Consider the following 14,080-nt stretch of genomic DNA (forward strand, 5'->3'; position numbering starts at 1 on the left):
CTGGAGGTCTTTTCCAACTTGGTGGTTCTATGATTCTGTGATTCTATGATGGGGACAGGTAACGCAGCCACTGCTGTGGGTTTCCCCGCCTGATGCTGCTTGTAGGGAAACCACAGCCAGGAAACCACTGATGAGAGCCATGGAAACCAAGTGGTTCCCCACACTGTGGGAGAGGAGAAGGGACCGGACACCCCGAGGGGGGCCGAGCCGGTTCCAACAGAGGAGGCATTTCCTCTGCTGTGGCTTTATTAAGGACAGGGACGTGGCTGGATCCCCTCTGTCTTCAGTATCCTTGTGCTGGGGTTCACGATGTTCCTGCTCTTCATCCCCTGAACCTTTCCCAAGATTCTTCCAACAGTTATAGATGACTTCAAGGACCTGAGGGACAAATTCCTCTCTTGGGCAACCCAGGTCTTGCCTGCTCTGCTTCTTGGCTGCCAAATCCCAGTGGATTCCCCCAGCTGCACACTGAGTGTCCTCAGGAAAGAGAGCGAAGGGCTCGGACAGGCACACAGGAATAGCATCCGCTTATTACTATTTTTACTATTACTATTTATTACTATTTATTACTCTTTCCTTCTCAATGAGGAGCGATATTCCAGGCTTTGGAGCAAAGGGCCCTTCCTTTTCCCCCTGCCCTCCCACTGTGATAGCTTTAATGTCTTTCAGTTATTATTCTAAGCCGATTTCCTAAGGAAATGAGGCTGATGTGATTCCATGCCTATGGATGTGTCCGTCTGTCGGGCATCCTGCTGGCACAGGACTTGGATGTGCTTGGCACCTGCAGACTGGCAGGTGGAGGAAGAGGAGGGGAATCCTACGGACACCAGCAGCCCTGTCCCGCTGCTCTGCGTGGGAGGGGGCTTGGGAGGCGCAGGAGGTCAAAATGCGGAGGTCACACATCACCCCAAGGGCATTCAGGGCAAGGCAGGGAGATGCCAAGGAAAATTCCCTAGGAATACATGGAACCACTTGCCCCAGGAACGTGTGTTGTCACTCTCTGGCCATCCTGCTGTCTTTGCTGTAATCAAATGAATGCAAACTCCAACAGCACAGGCGGTGGCACCAGAGTGAATCAATGGCTGCGGTAAAGTGGGACCGCACGGATCCAACATCCAAATGCCACGGGGCAGGGATGGGCTGGGTCACCTTGAACGCCCCTCCACAGAACGGGAGCTGTGAGTGGAAGAGCTGATGTCGTAGGGTGGCGTCAGCGTTGAGTTTAGGATCAAGTACCGCTTGGCACAATGACTGCTCTGTCTGTTGGCTTATGCCAGGGTGCAAGAGCCTCGAAGAAACTTCTTGTTTAACATCGTTTTCCAGACATGGACGGGATTGAAGGCAACCTCAGCAAGTTTGCTGGTGACACGGAGCTGTGTGGCATGGTTGACATGCTGGAGGGAAGGGATGCATCTGGAGGGATGAGATGCATCCAGAGGGAAGAGATACATCTAGAGGGACCTGGACAGGCTGGAGAAGTGGAACCCCACAAATCTCATGGAACCCATCCAGGCCAAGTGCTTTGGGTTGGGGCAATCCCAAGCAAAAATCCAGGCTGAGTGGAGAATGCACTTTTTTTTAGGACTGTACATCTCGGGAACAGGCAATCCCAGACCTGGTCTCCTCCCCTGCAGGCAGCCAGCACCACCAGCAGTTCCTGAGATGTGGTTGGATGGAGGATTTCAGGGCAATATGGCAATTCCAGATCCAAATGGCTCGGGCACACTGGGCTTTGCAGCTGTTTAGGTGGTGGAAAAAATAGACTTTCTTTGTTTGTGCAAGATCAAAGCATGGGGGGCCGCACTGGAGTGCACTCTGTCCACCCTGGGGCTCCTTCCATCCTTCCCTCCCCGGTTCTCACACACGAGGGAAGCAGAGAGGATGGAGATAACTATGGAACATCTGCCCTTGGTGTCCAGTCTCGCTCTTCTCAAACCTTTGAACTGTATGATCCATTCAGGGTTTATATCCACTGGTTTCTGTGCAGCGCAGGTATCGACACCTGCTCCGTTCCGTGCTCTCCCTTCACAGCTGCATCCAGCCAGCAGCACCATGGGTGGTGCAGGGTGGCCCGGGTGTAACCCTGTTCCACCTGGCACAGGTGCCCATCCTCGGTCTGTCGGGGAAGGAGTTTTTCCCACAGCAGCAGGTCTGGCCAGGTGGAGCGGGCTGGAGCGTACAGCTCTGCCTGCCCTGATGGTGCTGGGAGAGGCTCCTTCACTCCTTTTCATAGAATCATAGAATCACCAGGTTGGAAAAGACCCACTGGATCGAGTCCAACCATTCCTATCAATCACTAAACCATGTCCCTGAGCACCTTGTCCAACTGTCCCTTAAACCCCTCCCTGGGCAGCCTCTGCCAGTGCCCAGTGACCCTTTCTGGGAAAATTTTTTTCCTAATGTCCAGCCTAAACTTCCCCTGGTGGAGCTTGAGGCCATTCCCTCCCGTCCTGTCCCCTGTCCCTTGGGAGAAGAGCCCAGCTCCCTCCTCTCCACAGCCTCCTCTCAGGGAGTTGGAGAGAGCAATGAGGTCTCCCCTCAGCCTCCTCTTCTCCAGGATAAACACCCCCAGGGCCCTCAGGCCTGTTCTCCAGCCCCTTCCCCAGCTCCGTTGCTCTTCTCTGGACTCGCTCCAGAGCCTCAACATCCTTCTGGTGGGGAGGGGCCCAGAACTGACCCCAGGATTCGAGGAGCGGTCTCCCCAGGGCCGAGTCCAGAGGGAGAAGAACCTCCCTGGCCCTGCTGGCCATGCTGTTTCTGATCCAAGCCAAGATGCCATTGGCCTTCTTGGCCACCTGGCTTATTTTCTGGCTTGATCGTGTTGTCCGTGGTCATTGTTGGCAGGAGAAGCCATGCTGTCTCCTCTGCAGATCCACGTGCGCCGTGGCTCTCCAGGGAAAGGTTCCTGTCTTCCTGAGGCTGCTGGCTCTGACAGCTTTATTCGGCCTCGCTGCCATCTCTCATCCTAACCTGAGCCAATCCCACCAGTGCTGCTCTTGGAGGGCCCCGGTTGTTCCTCCCTGACCTGAGGGCGTCCCCTTCCTCTCTGATAGCTGTTGGTTTTCCACATTCCTTGCTCCGTTTGGGTCTCTGGCAAGCTTTGTCAGTGCCAGGATGTGATGGAGCCACACGGGGTGTTTGGGCGTGTTTGGATGTGTACGTGACCTCTCTTTCCAGGGAGAAGCTGTCCCTGTTGTCACTGCTGCTCGAGGGCTGCGCTCTCCCAACGGCGAGCGGGGCAATTGCTCCAGGCAGTGCCAAGGACCAAACTCCAGGTCTGGATTTTGCCTGATGAGCACATTCTGAGTGGAGAACAACCTCATAGATTGGCTGTGGAATCGGTGGCACCAGGAGACGATGACGTTTGGAGGATTCTGGTGCTGCTGAGCAGCTCCAGGTTGGGACAAGCCCCATTCTGCAGAAGAACCGCGGTGTAGCCGGAGTGGAGGCATCGCCTGGAGCCTCCTTTCGTCTTACAGCAGCAAAAATCACGTGGCATCTGTTGGAGGGGAGGGATATTCACGAGCTACAACTTCCACAGCAGCGTCTGTTGGGGTTTGTTTTCCATGGCCCCTTCTGGGACTGAAATCTGCCCTGGGATTGAGCTTTCCCACCCCAGCGAGCAGCTGAACCGAGTGGTGGAACCTGCGTGCTGGCTCTAATCTAACTTCAGGAAGGAAAAGCGTTGGTTCAGCGGAGTCCTGGCTTCTCCCAGCATTTCCCACACACGGCAGAATGTGCTGCTTTCCCTTTAACTTCACCCCCCTTGCACATTCCTCCGGCCTCCCCCGTGCTGTCGTGGCCTTCCCAGCCCCTTAAATATTTTCTGTCCTCTCCTGGCCTCCACCGGGCCCAGACCAGCTGGAGGAGTTGGGCTGCGTGGAGCTCTTGAGGTTCAACCAGGCCAAGGGCAAGATTCTACACCTGGGTCGGGGCAATCCCGAGCACAGATCCCGGCTGGGTGGAGAAAGGATTGGGAGCAGCTTGAGGAAAAGGACTTGGGGGGCTGGGGAAGGAGAAGCTCCACAGGAGCCGACAAGCACACTGGGCTGCATCCAAAGCCACGGGAGCAGCAGGGAGGGAGGGGATCCTGCCCCTCTGCTCTGGGGAGACTCCACCTGGACTTGTGTCCAGTTCTGGAGTTGCCAACATAAGAAAGACCTGGAACTGCTGGAATGGGTCCAGAGGAGGCCACGGAGATGATGCGAGGGCTGGAGCCCCTCTGCCCTGAGGACAGGCTGAGAGAGTTGGGGCTGTTGAGCCTGGAGAAGGCTGCAGAGACCTTAGAGCAGCTTCCAATACGAAGAGGGTCTCCAGGAAAGCTGGGGAGGGTCTCTTGGTCAGGGAGGGCAGGGACAGGATGAGGGGAACTGTTTTGATCTGCAAGAGGGGAGATTGAGATGAGATCTTAGGGAGAAATGTTTTACTGTGAGGGTGGGGAGGCCCTGACCCAGGTTGCCCAGAGCAGGGGTGGCTGCCCCATCCCTGGAGGGGTTCAAGGCCAGGCTGGATGGGGCTTGGAGCCCCTGATCCAGTGGGAGGTGTCCCTGCCCAAGGCAGGGGTGGGACTGGGTGGGCTTGGAGGTCCCTTCCAGCTCAAACCATTCCAGGATTTTGTGATTCTTCCTGTCCTGCTGCCTTGCACATAATGAAACCGTTTTCCTCCTGTCCCCTGCGTTTTCTCCAGCGAATCGGCCTCTGCTGCCCGGACGCTTCAGGAGATCCTTTGCCTCCTCACGCTCTGCTGCCTCGGTCGCTCCTCCGCTTCCCGGTTTTGGGGCTCCTCCTGCTGCGCCTCCTCTTGCCGCTCGTCCCAAACCCTCAAAAACCCAAAGCAAAATATCTCACAGAATCACTAAGTTCGAAAAGACCTTCAGGATCATCGAGTCCAAGACACCCCAAATAAAAAAAAAAAACTTCTGCCAAATCATTCTCCAAATCACTGCAAAATTGTTCCAAATCCCCCCAAATCCCCCACCCCCCTTCAAACAAAAACAAAAAAAAGTGCCCCTTGGGGGGGTGGCACAGGGGGACTGCACTTAATCCCATAATTGCTCCAAATAGACCCAAAAGCACCACAACCCCCAAAAGTCAGCCCCAAAATATTCCAAATTTGCCTCCAAAATAACCTAAAATCACTGGAAAGTGACTGAAGTAGACACAAAATCACCCCAAAATCATGAGGAATGACTCAAAAACCCCACCCACCGCCCACGTTACCACAAGTCGTGCAAAATCACCAAAAGAACCCAAATCACCCATAAAAATACCAGAAAATTGCCTTAAATTGACCCAAATCACCTCAAAATAAAAAGAATCACTCAGTATTAACACAAAATGTCCACAAAATCGCCTAAAATCACACAATATTGTCGGGAAATCATCCTAAGTCATCCCAAATCGCACAACGTCGCCTCAATTTACCCTAAATATACAAAATCTGCCCCTAAATCACCCCCCAACTCCCTGCAAAGTTGCCTCTAAATCACCCTCCTAACAAGCGGGCGGGGGAGGGGGCGCCGCGGGGGATGACGGGAGTTGTAGTTGAGCTGCTGCCGCGGCGCTGCGGCCGGTCGTAGGGAAAGACTACACTTCCCGACGCGCCCCGCGGCGGCGCGGGGGCTGGCGGGACTCGTAGTTCACTAGCGGCAGCGGCGGGGCGGCAGCCGTGGGAGCGGGACTACACTTGCCGGCGCGCCCCGCGGCGGGAGGAGGCTGGCGCGGTGCCTTCTGGGATCCGTAGTCCCTAGGGGGCGGTGCGCGGGGCGGGGCGGGGGCGGCCGGACTGCGTTTCCCGGCGCGCCCCGCGGCGGCGCGGGGGCGGGCGGCCCGGAGGCGGCGGCGATGTCGGTGCAGGTGGCGGCGCCGGCGCCGGCGGTGGAGCTGAAGGAGCTGAAGGAGCTGAGCGGGGCCATGGAGAAGCCGTGCGAGGCCGCGCCCGCGCCCTGCCCGCTGCCCGAGCGCGAGGCGGCGCCGGCGCTGAGCGGCTGCCCCGCGCTGGGCGCCCCGGCCAAGGCGCCGCAGGCCTCGGCCATGAAGCGCAGCGACCCCCACCACCCCCAGCACCGGCTCCGCGACGGCGGCGACGGCGGCGCCGCGCCCGAGCCCATCGTCAGCCCCGACGGCTCCGTCACCGAGGCGCCGCGCACCGTCAAGAAGGTGAGGGGGGGGGGGGGGGGGGCAGCGCCCGTGCCGCCTTCTGTGCCTGTGGGGCGGCTCCGGGGGGTGAGGAGCAGCCGCTGGGCCCGGCGGGCACCGCTGGGGCCGGTCTTGTGGCCGTGGGGCAGCTCTTGTGCCACCTTCTGTGCCTGCTGGGTAGCGCCTGGGGCCGCGGGGCAGCTCCTGTGTCCGTGGAGCTGCCTGTGGGGCTGCCCTGGTGGCTGTGGGGCAGCTCCTGTGCCAGCTTCCGTGCCTATGAAGCAGCTTCTGGGGCCGTGGGGCAGCTGCTGGGCCAGCTTCTGTGCCTGTGAGGCAGCTCCTGGGGCTGTGGAGCAGCTCACGTGCCTGTGGGGCAGCTGCTGCACCCGTGAGACAGTGGTGGGGCAGCTCCTGAGGCCATGGGGCAGCTGCTGTGCCTGTGGGGCAGCTGTTGTGGCAGAACCTGAGGCTGTGGTACTGCGGCCATGGGGCTGCTTCCACTGGTTGTGGAGTGGCTCCCATATCCATGGGGCTGCCTGTGTGCCCACTCCTGGGGCCGTGGGGCAGCTCCTGTGCCAGCTCCCAGGGCCATGGGCCAGCTCCTGGAGCAGCTCCCGTGCCTGTGGAGCAGCTTCTGGGGCCGTTGTGCTGCCTGTGGGGCTGCTCCTGGGCCGTGGGGCTGCCTGTGGGGCTGTGCTCCTTCAGGATGGTGGGGACCTGCCTGCTCCTCGTGTGCCTCTTCCTGGTGGGTCAGTGGCTGCACATGGTGTGGATGCGGATGGGTGTGAGCAGCGTGGTCCTGCCTGGTGGCTCCATGTCAGCTGCGCTGGATCCGTGCCTGCTTACCCACTCCCATCTGCCACGGAGCGCGGGACACGCCAGGTGCGTGCAGGCCTGCCATGAGACACCTGGACACAAGGGGATTTGTGGGAAACATGGGTGCCAGATACGTGAGCTCCTGGGTGCCTGCGGGTTCACCCTGGCACCGGGGTTATTGGCTCACTGGGGAACGCGGATACGTGCCGATCAAAGTGTACGGAGAGGTGCCCATCCCATCGGAATAGGAGGGGCAGTCGGCTGTGCCTAGTGTCCACGCTGAATTGCGTGTCCCCGGGATATCACTGGGTGCCCCGGGCTGTTGACGTGTCTGTGTGTGTGCTGGGAATGCCTGGGCTGCCGAACACGCTGGGAATACTGGGGTAACAGTCTGACTGGGGTGTGTTGGGCGTGTGATGTGGCCATGCCGGGGCTCATGGTATCCCCCTTGGAAGCGTGTTGAGTGCATGACGCTGCTCCTCGGCCTCATGTGCCAGGGCATGAGGTATGTGTGCTGTTGCTGTGCACGTGTGCGGCACACGCAGGTGTTGATGCTGTCACCATACACATAGAATCATAGAATCACCAGGTTGGAAGACACCCACCAGATCGTCGAGTCCAGCCATTGCTGTCAGACACTAACTCATGTCCCTCAGCACCTCGTCCACCCGGCCCTTAAACACCTCCAGGGAAGGGGACTCAACCCCCTCCCTGGGCAGCCTCTGCCAGTGCCTAATGACCCTTTCTGTGAAAAATGTTTTCCTAATGTCCAGCCTGAGCTTCCCCTGGTGGAGCTTGAGGCCATTCCTTCTCGTCCTGTCCCCTGGCCCTTGGGAGAAGAGCCCAGCTCCCTCCTCTCCACAACCTCCTCTCAGGGAGTTGCAGAGAGCAATGAGGTCTCCCCTCAGCCTCCTCTTCTCCAGGCTAAACACCCCCAGGGCCCTCAGGCTTCTTCTCCAGCCCCTTCCCCAGCTTCGTTGCTCTTCTCTGCACTCGCTCCAGAGCCTCAACATCCTTCTTGTGGTGAGGGGCCCAGACCTGACCCCAGGATTCGAGGAGCGGTCTCCCCAGTGCAGAGGGAGATGTGGCACATGCGTGCAGGTGTCTGTGCTGTCACCGTACACACACATCAAACATGCAGGTGTCTGTGCTGTTGCTGTGGCAGGAGCTACACCCGCAGGTTTGAGTGGTTGGATGTGAACCGGCACACACGTGTGTTCCTGTTGGTGCTCACACAGAATACAGGCGTGCATACGCGTGTCTCTCACTGCACAGACATTGCAGGTGGATGTGAAGCACCGTGGCACAGGTAGACACACATTTGCCACGTGTTCAGGTGTGCGCGTGAATCCACGTGGATGCCGGCCCCATCACAGGCGTGGATGTGATCAAGCGGACACACAGCCCCATGTGTCACGTGCAGCTGTCCCTGTGCTGCTGCATACGTGGATCCGAGTCTGCTCCGTGACCCCGTCATGTAGACACCTGCATGTGTTATCTGCGTCCCTCCAGATGCACCCACGGACGTGGATGCTCCCGGGGAAGGGGGATGTGTGCTCCCTGCTGGACTTGGCCTCCTATGGACCCGGCCACTCCACGGATCGCTGTACAGAAACACACGTTTTCTGCAGGGATTCCTGCATGGGAGCAGCCCGAGTTGCTGGTACCTGGCACCCTTCCCATTGGGAATGTCAGGAGGAAGAGCTTTTCCTCTGGTGCAAAAGCCTTTGGGAGTGCAGGGAAGGAAGTATCCCTGTCCCGAGAGACCTTATGAAGCTTGGGAAGACTCCACCTGCTCTGTGCCGCGCTTCCGCTCTCTTCCGCTGTTGCTCTGATATTTCCTCTCCCTTCTGAACCCCAGGAGGAGGGATTTTTACTCTGTGTCCATGATCTCCTTCCCTGGAATTGGAGCCTCTGTGTGGAAGGAGCACATCCCAGTACAGCGAGGTCTGCCTGTGAAGAGGGTCTGCATCAAAGGCTCCTCCATCCCTTGGGAATCCCTGCTGGGTGCTCGGTTCCTCGGTAAAGGATGCTTTCCCACTAAAATTGTGGCTTTCATCCCCAGCATCCGGAGCCCTCTCTGATATCCCAATCTCATCTCTATTTGGAGAGACTCTCAGGGTATCTGTGTTTCTCCTCAAGGGGTCTTAATGCTTCCGGACTCTTCCCTTATCCCTCTCCTTCCCTTTTTTTGCTAATGGAGAAGGGATCCTCCTTGCACCCAGCTCCTGTCTGGCGAGCAGAGCGTGGTGTTGGTGGATACGTTTGTGTCCAGAGGGGAATGGAAGCACCCATGGTGGACGATGAGGTTGAAGCCTGAAGGAACTTGTGCTGCTCGCCCTGGATACCTGGAAAGGAGCAGGAGGGCAGTGAAGGACACCAGGCTTCCAGGAGAAACCTGGTTGCGGGAGGAGCAGGCAGTGAGTTGAGGGAGCGGCCACACTCCCAGCTGGCTCGCTTGGCGCCGGGTTTCTTTGGGAGCTGCCAAGCTGTCTGGATGCTGCAAGGAGCGGGATGTGCGCATGGAGGGATCTGGGAGTACGTCCTGTTCTGTTCTCTCTCCTCCTTTCCCCCCGTGCTGTCGTGTTCCAGTAACTCCACTGTGTGTGTTCAAGACTGGTGGGGTTGTTGAGCATCCCAGCCACCAGATTTCTCAATCCAGAGTCCTCTTTGCTGTCTCTTGGGAAGTCAGGTTGAACAAAACACCGGATTCGGTAGCTGTAAAACTGTTCCTGTTCCTGTGCCTGGAAAACTGGGCACGCGGAGCCGCAGCATCTGCTGATTGGAGGTGCGGCACAAAAACAAGGCTGAAAGCAGCAGATGGAATTGTAGTCGAATGCAACAGGAATTTTGTACCTGGAGTAAAACTCTGTACGTGGAATCCTCTCGGATTCGTGGTGAAGCCAAGCAAAAAGTTGTTCCTGCGGTGTTTGCTGGGTAAAAAGCTCTCTGCGGGTCTCTTGACCAGTTTGTGGACTAAAAGTGCTGTTTTTTCTGTGGGGTTTTTCCTTTCCTTGAAATTTTAAAGTACGTTAAGTGCTGATGGTTCTGGCAGCCCAGAGTTCCTGGTGAGCAGCCGTGGCTGCTCTTCCATCTGATGCCGCTCTTGTTTTAGAGCTGCTTTTATCATAGAATCGTTAAGGTTGGAAGAGCCCTCCAAACCCATCCAGTCCAACCGCACTGTGCCAACCAAACCCTGTCCCTAAATGCCACATCCACACGTTTTGAAACCCTCCAGGCATGAGGGCTCTGCCACTGCCCTGGGCAGCCTCTGCCAGGGCTTCACCACTCTTTCCATGAAGGAATCTTTCCCAATATCCAACCTAAACCTCTCCTGGTGCAACTTGAGGCCATTTCCTCTTGTCCCATCCCTTGTTCCTTGGGAGCAGAGCTGGACCCCAGCCTGGCTCTAACCTGCTTTCTGGGAGCTGTGGAGAGTGATGAGGTCTCCCCTCAGCCTCCTGTTCTCCATTCTCAGGTCCCTCAGCCGCTCCTGGAACCCCTGGGCTCCAGCCCCTTCCCTTTGTGGTACCTGCAGAGGTATCTCCCATCAGACCTGGGTAGAGAGCTCTATAATCATGTTCTGTTCTCTTTGAATTCTTGCTGGAAATCTGTGTTCTCAGGAGAAGGTTGGAAGACCTCATTTCTGAGAGGGCATTGGACTTATATTGGCAGCTCTGGCTATGGATGTGGCTGTGACCTTTGTGTGTGGCTGCACAGGTAGGTTTGACTAGCCCTCCTCATCTGGCACAGTGTACGAGCTGGTGGCCTCGAGGAAGGGCTGGAAAGTGGGTCTCTGTCTGAGGTGGGGGATGGTGGCCTGGGCTTCAGGGCTGCTTTGGATCTTCTCCCAGCCCTGGCTGTGCAGCAGGACCTGCTCCCCTTCCCCTCCTGCCAGGTCTTCCCATGGTTCTGGGATGACGGAGCTCCAACCTGCTGCTCTTCCCCTCCTGCCAGGTCCTCCTGCAGCTCTGAGGTGAGACAGCTCAGTGACCTCCAACTGCATAAACCCCTTGCTTTGAGTTGGGTTGGTTTTCCATTGATGTGATTCCCTCCAGTGTGGGGTCATGGAGGAGCTGGGAACGGTGCAGGAGTAGCAGCAAGAGCAGGTTGGTGGGGATGGAAGGGGTGGAAAGGCCTCTCTGGCGGCAGCGGGATGCTGAATAGGCAGCGTGACTCAGGAGGCGCGTGCCCTGTCCTGCCGCTCCTGGACTGGGCGAGCCGTGTGGCTAAGGAACAGTTTTAGTTGTCCCAGGCTACCTTTATCCATGGATGTGAGTCAGGGCCCTGAGTCACAGGAGTTGCTTACGGCTCCAGGTCTGGATGCGTAGAGGTGTTTGGGTGTTCGCTCGCTGCCCTGGGGAGCGGCTGGGCTGTTCCTTACAGCATTCCTGGATCAAAGCGGCCGGGAGGTGCAGAGCTCCTGGAAATGCTGCCCTTAGTGTGCACGGGGTCAGGAGCTGTAATTAAGACTCCTAAAGTGATTAACCGGGTGATCTTAGCCCTGTAATGAGGACTCTGTGCCCCTCTAGCTGAGGAGAGAACGTGTGCTCAGACATACGCGCTGCCCAGAGCGATGGTTCTCGGCTCCCTGGCGAGTTGGGCTTGGTCAGTGCCTGCTCCCATCCTGGAGACACGAAACAGTGGTGGCTGCATAGCCACGAGGTTTTGTGTGGGACACCGAGCAATTGCCAGTGTGAAAGGTGGTTTATTTTGTCCCATCGCCTCATCGCATTTTATGCCGTGTCCTTTGGCTCCTTAGCGTTGTTAACGCAGAGGTTGGAGCTGGCAGCAGTAGATTGGCTGGTGTGCGGTGCTGACAATTCATTCCGTGGCTGGAGCAGAGCACAGCTCCCTGTTCCCGAGCTCCACCGGCTGTGGATCGCAGTGGCTGTTGTTTGTGAGCAGGGCAGCAGGGCAGGGGCAGCAGGGTGCAGGGGAACCACTGTGTGATGTTGATGAGAAGCTCCATGTGAGCCAGCAACGTGCGCTCACAGCCCAGACACCACCCTTGTCCCGAGCTGCATCCAAAGCCGTGGGACCAGCAGGGAGGGAGGGGATTCTGCCCCTCTGCTCCGTTCTAGGAAGACCCCAACTGGACCGTGTGTCCAGTTCTGGAATCTCCAACATAAGAAGGACCTGGAACTGTTGGGACAGGTCCAGAGGAGGCCATGGAGATGATGTGAGGCCTGGAGCCCCTCTGCTCTGAGGACAGACTGGGAGAGTTGGGGTTGTTGAGCCTGGAGAAGAGAAGGCTGTGGGAGAACTTAAAGCAGCTTCCAGTGCTGAAAGGGGCTCCAGGAAAGCTGGGGAGGGGCTCTTGATCAGGGAGTGCAGGGGCAGGACGAGGGGAAAGGTTTTGATCTGCAAGAGGGGAGACTGAGAAGAGATCTTAGGGAGAAATGTTTTGCTGTGAGGGTGGGGAGGCCCTGGCCCAGGTTGCCCAGAGCAGTGGTGGCTGCCCCATCCCTGGAGGGGTTTGAGCCCCTGAACACCTGGGAGCCCCTGATCCAGTGGGAGGTGTCCCTGCCCATGGCAGGGGTGGGACTGGGTGGGCTTTGAGGTCCCTTCCACCCCAAAGCATTCTGTGATTGTATGATAATGTCACTGTTGGAGTGTGCACTCGCTGTGCACTCCCTGGAGAAACGATTTCATGCCGATGTGTGCGCGGTGCTCACTGGGCTGGCGCAGCACCCGCCTGCCGAGCCGTGCGGGGAGGTTTCGCTCCACTGAGGCTGTAAATGACTCTCATGTGGCTCCACAAAATGATGGCTCTGACCTTGACTGCCGTAGCCTGCCATGGAAGCAAAGCTTTCCCTTTGTAAATGGGTGCAGACTCCTTGTGCTGCTCCCATAGCATCAGAGGGAATTTTTGTGCTCTGTTATTTCTCAGTGCTGTTCCAGCCCCCGGCGATCACTTATGCTGGGAAGTAATTGTTCCCCTGAGGCTGAATTCCCAGGCTCTGCGCATAATGAGTGCGGTTTGATTCCTGTTTGGTGCAATCTCATCACTGAGGACGTGTTCCTTTATGATGAGTGATGCGTGGGTCTGTCTTACTGTCATGGAATCATAGAATCACTCGTTTGGAAAAGACCTTTGAGATCATCAAGTCCAACAGTCCCTGTCCACTGCCGAACCACCTTTGAGCACCTCATCTGCCCGGCTTTTAAACCCCTCTATTGATGGGGACTCCACCACCGCCCTGGGCAGCCTCTGCCAGGGCCTGAGAACCTTTTCCGTGAAGAGATTCTTCCTGATGTCCAGCCTGAACCTGCCTTGGCACAACTTGAGGCTGTTTCCTCTAGTCTCTCAGGGGAAGAGATCAGCACCCACCTCGCTCCAACCTCCTCTCAGGCAGTTGCAGACAGCAATGAGGTCTCCCCTCAGCCTCCTCTTCACCAGGATAAACAGCCCCAGGGCCCTCAGCTGCATCTCAGAACCCTTGTTCTCCAGCCCCTTCCCCAGCTCCGTTCCCTTCTCTGCATGCGATCCAGCCACCAAGCCTGGAGCGCTGTACGGGGTTGTGTTCACTGAAGCGTGGCTCCCACCGCCTTCAGCTGGAACTGTGTGCGCTCAGCACTTCTCCAAGTCTGGATCACAGGATACAGAAAGGGGTGATCAGGCGGTTAACGGCCAGATGTGCTGCGGGCGCCTTGCCGAGAGCTGCTGCTGACGTGCCTCGACGGGCACGGGCAGACCAGCGTCTGCTCTGCGTGCACCGAGTTGGCCGGGCGTGAGTCAGTCGATGCCGTGTTCTTGGTGGGATGCAGCGGCGCAGGACTGTGCGAGAGCCAGCGCTGCCGCTCTGCAGCCTCTGGACCGGTGCTGGCGTCTGTCCGTCCCCGTAAGCTCTGTCTGTCTGTGCCTGCCCACGTGGACTCCCCTGGAGCAGCCTTGGCAAAGGGAAATGCAGAGTTTAATTACGGCGGGCGGTGTTTAATAGCCCAGCCAAAAGCCCTCGTGCTTCTGGAAGCCTCCTGCTCCTGCTCTGGATGCTTTGCCGCTTCCCAACATGGGAAGCAAAGCATCAGCACAATCCAGCTTTGCGTCTTGTTCTGTCCGCTGGGCTCTCCTGCAGGCAGCACTGTGAGCGCTGGCTTGCAGCGTGCATGATGTCAGGCTGAG

General features: G+C 57.7%; 1 protein-coding gene across 1 annotated transcript in view; it reads left to right on the top strand.

The window, feature by feature from the left end:
• The first annotated feature begins 5,802 nt into the window (after positions 1-5,802).
• The window catches only part of AHCYL2 (adenosylhomocysteinase like 2), a 62,802-nt gene continuing 54,524 nt past the window's right edge, over positions 5,803-14,080 (top strand). Inside the window, exon 1 of the mRNA XM_069882312.1 lies at positions 5,803-6,159. Within this exon, the coding sequence (XP_069738413.1) occupies positions 5,845-6,159 (315 nt within the window). The 5' untranslated portion in view covers positions 5,803-5,844. The remainder of the gene's footprint in view (positions 6,160-14,080) is intronic.

The sequence above is a fragment of the Phaenicophaeus curvirostris genome, unplaced genomic scaffold, assembly GCF_032191515.1.
Source record: "Phaenicophaeus curvirostris isolate KB17595 unplaced genomic scaffold, BPBGC_Pcur_1.0 scaffold_115, whole genome shotgun sequence".
In the NCBI taxonomy this organism is placed as follows: Eukaryota; Metazoa; Chordata; class Aves; order Cuculiformes; family Cuculidae; genus Phaenicophaeus; species Phaenicophaeus curvirostris.